General features: G+C 34.7%; 1 protein-coding gene across 5 annotated transcripts in view; it reads left to right on the forward strand.

Moving 5' to 3' along the window:
• PCDH7 (protocadherin 7) overlaps window positions 1-6,642 on the forward strand; it is a 447,204-nt gene extending 440,562 nt beyond the window's left edge. For 4 of the 5 annotated variants that reach the window (XM_061164514.1, XM_061164515.1, XM_061164517.1 and 1 more), the window contains one exon: window positions 2,387-6,642. In XM_061164514.1, coding sequence (XP_061020497.1) covers window positions 2,387-2,763 — 377 coding nt within the window. In that variant the 3' untranslated portion in view covers window positions 2,764-6,642. The remainder of the gene's footprint in view (window positions 1-2,386) is intronic. The other variant, XM_061164519.1, reaches the window with a different exon arrangement.
• Window positions 6,643-7,262: the final 620 nt, after the last annotated feature.

Here is a 7,262-nt window from a genome sequence, read left to right on the forward strand (position 1 = left end):
TATAATTTTTTATGAGCTACTGGGAGTTCAAGGTACACAAATTAAGTATAACAGGTAGAAAGAGGTGTTAGAGTGTTAGGGTATTTTTGTGAGCTATCTCTAAGTACATCTCCAACAAAGGATACACAAGGTGCTATGAATTTCAGACTGGAAACACAAATTAATCCCCAAAAGCAGCGACCTGTGTAAGTCATGGTCTAAGTAAATTATCATACTTAAGTAAACGCAGAGATGTTTAGAGACAATTCTGTATCATCCCTGCAGGGAATGACAAACACATTTATAAAGACCTTTTCCTACTTCAGTAGCTAAATTTCTGATTACTGTCTTGTGTCCTTGGTAGGCACTCTCATAAGAGAAAAGGAAAAACTTGAACTTATTAAGGCAGTGAAGAAGAAAAGGAATGTTTAGAGTAAAAAGTAGATCTGATCTCACACTTTGCATTTTTATAAGATTTTTTTTTTTCCTGTTCAAAGCGCTTAGGTCAGCTTCAAATAAAGTATCCCAAGACAGGAAATATTCCAATAACTCAGTTTGCTCATTTAAACTAACCAGATTACAAAAACCATTCATAAAATTTGTCAATACTTTGATTTTTTTAAAAAAATGCATCTAAAATTTGTGTTTGAGAGACACAGAGGGAGTTTAGCACATACACAAAAATAGGAATGTGCTTTTTCTTTTGATGATAAAATTAACAGGATCTGTCCACTTAAAATCAAAGAGCAGCATTTGCAACCGCAATAAATAATTATCTTTGCATTTTGCCTTTGGAAAAGAGAAAAGCAATTCTGGATTTCCTGTGAACAATGGCATTTTCTTGCTGAACTCTGAGCACATAGCATAAAAATCTCAGGTCACAATGGTTCAAAAATCATTAAGCTCACAAATATCAATATTTCAGTTAGCCACCCATTACTAAAGTGAAAAAAAATGACATGCAATATTGGACTGACTTGATTTAGGAGTTTCAATGATGTGAAACTTCTGAAATAACCTAATACAAATGATAACCAAATGAGAATACCATTTTACACTACAGGAGTTGATGTACGGAGACGAAAGCAGTAGGTTTAAATATATCGGGAATAAGTTAAATAACTCCTTCTTTTATTTTAAACCAGTCTACCCAGGATGCATATGCAAATGTCATGGATTTCCTCTGTTGTGAAAATATTTACAGAGGTTAAAATTTGTCAGTCTTTTAAGTCCCAAGCCTTGTAATAAAATGATACCAAACGATATACATTGGAGCACAGTCATATTATGTTCTTTTGTTTGGCAGTAAAAGAAACTATCAAATATATTAAATAAAACCCTAGAGGTTGTTTTCTTAGAATCTGTTGAGGTGAGGCAGGTTTTTCTCTCTCTCACTCTCTTTCTCAAACAAAAACAAATCCGTTAAAAAATATTTGTAATAGTAAGAAAATATATAACGATTCTCCAAAGACAGACACATACAATGATAGTACAGCTTTATAGAAATAGAAGATATTCCCCATGGTATTAGGCAACAATCTTTAATTAGGAATACGTGTCATTTCATCAAAATTTTAGGAGTTTGATTCAGTTTACCCAGTACATTGCATTTCACATAGTATTTCCATTCAGCAAATGCACTGACAGGTATATTTCTATGTGAACACTCAAGGGACTATCCTACAGCACATTAACAAGGTCATTAACAAGGTCATTAACAAGGTGGGAGATGGGGTGGGATGTGGGCTCGGGTCGGGTAAGTGCTAATTCTGCTAGTATGCTCACACTTGAACCCACTGGTACTTTCTTTTTTTTTTTTACTTTTTAACCACACAATGTGCTGTCAATTTAGGTTCTACCTCTGAGTCACCCTGATGTTTTATAATATATTTTAAATATAAGGTTTTGCATATTTGCATTCTATGAATAATGTATAAACGAGAAGCAAAGCAATTCAATTGGCAAAAGTACATGATTTCTGGGATAATTTATAAATACAGAAAATTATATTTTGGATTTAATAACTTATGACTATGGAAAAATTTACTTCTGTACAAATATACTTGCATGCTTTATTTCTATGTGAGAACATGCACACGTACCTGTCCTGTAACAAACCCATATACCTGTTGTCTGTTCAACACACACTTAAATTTATCCGTTTGTCCACTTCTCTCTTTCTATAATATTTGGAGTTTTTGCAAAACCTTATCTTTAATGGATATGAAATAAAAACAGTTCTTTGGAATAATGAATTGCAGAGTGTTGAAAAAGGGGATATGGTAAAGGGAATGTATATGTAATATAATATTATACATAACTGCCCCCCCCACCCCAGTTTCATATAGGTTGGAAAAGGCTGTTGAGAAATGGCCTGCTTTAAAGGCTCCTTCTCCTTGAATTTCAGATTCAAGACCTCTTCCAGATGTAGCCCTGACTGGGAAGTGTACCCGCGAGTGTGACGAGTACGGCCATTCAGACTCCTGCTGGATGCCCGTCCGCACGTCTCCAGAGAGGAAGAAGAGCCAGCCCAAACTCTCCACTTTCATGCCTGTTGATGAACGAGGAAGCCAGGAAAAGCTGGCTAATGGTGAGGCCGCCATCATGGGCGACCGCAACAGAAACCTCCTGAACAAAAAGTTGACCTCATCCTATGAGACCTTCAGTGCGGCTAGTTTCAGCAAAAATGAGGATGCCAACACTGAGGATATTCCCCTTACAAAAACGGGGGAATACAAGCCATCTCCTGTCAATACTCTCACTAGAAGAGAAGTTTACCTGTAGGCTATACAGAAGCAACAGCAAAGTTCTTTTCATGTATGAGAAGGAGAATAAGGGGTGAACAACCTTACAAAATGAAACCTTGTAATCAAAAAGAGGGGGCTACCAAAGAGACAAAGCTTTGCCTGCCACTTCTGCCTCCAGATCAGGCCTTTAGTGAGCGACACTGTTCAGCCTGATTGAAATGTACAATGTAGAAACCATCCTTGTTACTTGCATGTCTAACCCCCTCACTGATTCCCCAAACCCTCTTTCTCTCTTCCCCACCCCACTCCAAAAACCAGAAAAACAAACAAACAAAAAAAGATGGTTGCAAGTTTCTTTCATGGTAAAAAGCCTGATTAGCAGAACACACATACTCTCATTATCCCTAAGCTGAAACATGATTTTAGTCACTTTGATTCAGTTCGAATGTCATCCGGTTGATCAGAAAAAGCAGATCAGGTGAAATGTATTTCAGATATACGATCAGAATATGATGAATAACCATGGAGGGCAATCCCTCAAACATGATAGAGTCCCTCTAATGGCACAGTGCTTATAGAGGGGAACTCCAGAAGAAGTGTTTGGGGGAAGATCACAGCTTTAACATTCTAACAAAGCCTGAAAAAATAAACAATACCCAGTCAGAGACATCAGTCCCAAATTGGCATAGGTTGTTTTTCTCAAGTCGGGAGCATCAATGTCAGCATACATTTACTGAATATTCTTAGTATACATGCTACTTTGATCACATGAATTACACTAGTTATAACTTTTAAAAACTATATATGTTATTGGAACGGCACCACTATTATCAACTAACAGGAACAATTGTATCATTAAAAGGCCAAAGATCATAAGGCAGATCAGGGAAATCATGGAGTAGATTTGGTCTTGATGTGGAAATCCATTAAGCGGGCACACAGAGGAAACCCTCAAAAGCCAGTTTATCTTACATTTTCTCTGCACCCAGAAAGCATGAATTTTCTTTGAAAGTTCAGAAACTGAAAAACCAGTGAGACATATGTTTGGTACTATAATAGGCAATTGATTGAGGTTAAAGTTTAGTTTCTAAAATGTTATCAGGGAAGATTCTACTTTTTAACATTATATTTATGGGTAGGTAGGAAGAGAAAGATACATTGGCATAACAGTCTTAGTTAAGTTTACTATGATCATTTGAGAATCAGTTTGTACTTACTGGTCTCATCCCCATTTGAAATAACCAAATGCATTTTTTTACATGTTCAGTGTACACTTCCAAGTAACAAAAGTGCATTAATTTTGCATTCTGTGCAATATAGTACTATCTCGAGACTCACAACTTTGAAACAAGGTGACACCCCTAGTTGACTTTGTCACTAATGTGATTTTGAGCATTGTTTAACATATCTCTTTAACTAATCCAGACTGAACATGAAAGAAATGAGTTCTGGGCAGTGACATGTCTCATGGTATACGCATCTCAAAGTTCAAAAATATGCAGTCTTTTTTTTTTTTTTTCAGTGTAATATGAAGAAAGAGAATATGCAGATTTTAGGGTCACTTCCTCTCAAGAGGAGAATTTAGTACAATGGGAAACTAAGCTGGGGCATTCAGAAAAAGTGACAATCCAGGGACAGGCTAGGGGATAACAGGTGAAGAGAGCAAACATTCCTATTACTGAATGTTTGTAACCTAGTTAAGGCATAGCCTTGATGGCTCTTTAGCAGACTGTAGAAACATGTAGCTCTGGGTAGTTTCATGCTTTGCAGTATTTCTTAGACTACAAAGTGAAGCAGCCTGGTATACAGGTTGCTAATTCACTATAGGTCATCAAAATGCTTATCTTTGAAAATCACCTCTCTGTTTGGTGGGGTACTCTTTGGGGTCATTTCCTTATACTCTTTCTTAAATGGAATTTTCATTTTGATGTTAGTTTATGTATAATAGGATGAAAGAAGATATGTAATTGAAGAAAAAATCATTGGACTAAAATATCAATAATTGAAAATGTTTATGGTTGATTATTATTTACATTATGGAAAGATGCAATTCTAGTACTTTGTTAGGAAACTGCATTAAAGCAGTTCTGCCTTGTATAATCTGTAAGTACCTATTAAGACAAAATACTTCTAAAGATACTTATGAAATGTATACATATTTTTTCTTGCACGTTACAAAGGAAATATTCAATTGCATAACACAGGTGTGCAACAGACTTTTTTTAATGCATTTTTTTCTTTCATGATACACTTGAAACATTAGATAGCTCATTTCACTCTATCTTAAAACCCTTTTGTTGTCTATAAAGCTAATACGGGTCATATGGGACCTTTGGATTAATTGGATCCACATTCCCCAATGACATTTGCACCACATACAAGATAGCCATGTCATCATCATTTAACTCGTGAGCCTCTTTAGAACTAAAATGGGTGTGAAAGAATAAAATTCAGTGTACTGTAAGTATTCGCAGTAATTCTAGTAGAATTAGCTATCATAACATGTTTATTATTATAATGAGCTGGCATGACACAGAAATCTATTTTGTGTTTGTATGACTTTTATTTTGAATAGGTTAAATCTGGTGCCACTCCATATATAGAGTGCTTTTGAAAAAAATCTATAAAAAGAAACAAAAAAATAATAAATGAGTGAATGCAAAATAAGCAACTGTGCCTTTTATACCTGTTGTTATGGTAAAAAAACGGTTGTTGGGTTTCGACAATGAGGGGAAATGGGCTATTCCCAACTTTTTTGATCCTGTATATTTATCCATGCTTATTTTCTGAAAATAATAAATAATATATTAAAAATTTGCCTTCTGACAAACTCAGATAGTGGACCAGTCTTAAATATCATTCATTCATAAAACAAAATTTATATGGGCTGCTTAATTTGGTCTAGAAGGCTAATGAATTTATTGTAATAGTAATACAGAAAGAGATTATCAGGGATGAAATCAGTCCATTTTGCAAGGTAAAATACTGATTTCCCATTTCTATTCTTCTTTTGTTGTTATTTTTCTTTTAGCTGCTGTTTCATTTTGGTTGTGCACTATATAAACCATATTTGTTTTCTGTACCCAAGAAGCTCAAGTGAACTTTGCATGCATTATACATTAGGACACATTTATAAATTGAGTAACTATATAAATTTATGTGTATTAAAACATCTTTAGCTTCAGTCTAAAATCCGAACCTCTGAGGCTCATTCTGAACCTCCAGATATCATTATGGTTTCTGACTGGCCTGCTGCCTGTGTTTCAGAAAACAAAAGAGGCACTATTTTTATGGGAAGAGAAACTAAGATGGTACTGAAGATGTCTGGCTGAAAGGTTACCCTAGGAAGCTGTCTTATAGGAAAATAAAACAGAGAGACCAGAAGAAACTGCCAAGAATCAAACAGCTATCCTAAAACAGACATGAGAAATCTGAAGACCTCAACAGCTTTAGATATATTGTATCAGCAGTAAATATAAGAGGAGTACTTAAGGGGGAAAAACAAAGCAAAACAAAACAGTGAAGATGATGATGAATATTGTCAAGTTGTTCGTTGTGATCTGGCAGAGGTATATATAATATCTGGAGGAAGGCATCATTTTTTCAGCTACCTAGGGTTTACTTTCAGACAATTTTTCCTACATTTTAAAGCACTTGCATTCAGTGTGGTACGATCCGTTTGTAATGTTGATCATTGACTCTTGTTCTGCTACTTGGATGTTGATAGTGAAGCAGAGAACAATTTATCATCATTTCTTATGGGTCACTATGCACGCAACTATGCTAAACATGGCGAAATGTATTAAACACTCGTCCAACTATTTATGAAATACTTTACATAATTTAATTTGCTTTTGTACAGTTTTATGTAAATAAATTGCTTGTCTTTTTTGTCTCTGCAAATTAAAATATAACATGGTCAAATGGTTTCACACTTGTAAGTCTGCCTCTCTGTTGACAGGTCCATTCGGTTTTGATTGGAGGAGAAGTGAATGGATGCATATACCTCTTGGATTTTAAATGGTTTGATTTCTGCTAAATTAAGATTGAGTGAGGAAGATAATGCTGCAGTAATTGTTGATCTGGAGGGCACTGGGCATAACTGTTTATTACTTTGGCTTGTAATAAAATAGAACTTGGATTTTTAAGTTTCATCAAAGTAATTCCTGAGACAGTTACCTAGATGTCTTTGAAACCTTATGTCTACAGTGGAAGAATTTCTCATCAGTAATGTAAAAATTGACTTTTTTCAGGTGTTGTCTAGAGAAATTTCACATTTCAGATAAACTTAATTCTACGTCAAAATATATCTATGTTAAGGAATTTTTTTTTTTAATCTACAGTAAAGATGTATACAAAAAGAGACTTAAAAAGACCCTTTAATCATGTGAGATATAGAAAGACATGAAGCAAACAATAGAATTTTTACCTGACTTATTTTTCTGTAGGTTAATTGTCTCTACTTTTTATATTTTTTCGATCATTTACTATCTTATTATAAACTGTTGCACTTACTCTCTGTTGTCGGATTATAAC

This window comes from Dama dama, chromosome 17 (genome assembly GCF_033118175.1).
Source record: "Dama dama isolate Ldn47 chromosome 17, ASM3311817v1, whole genome shotgun sequence".
In the NCBI taxonomy this organism is placed as follows: domain Eukaryota; kingdom Metazoa; phylum Chordata; class Mammalia; order Artiodactyla; family Cervidae; genus Dama; species Dama dama.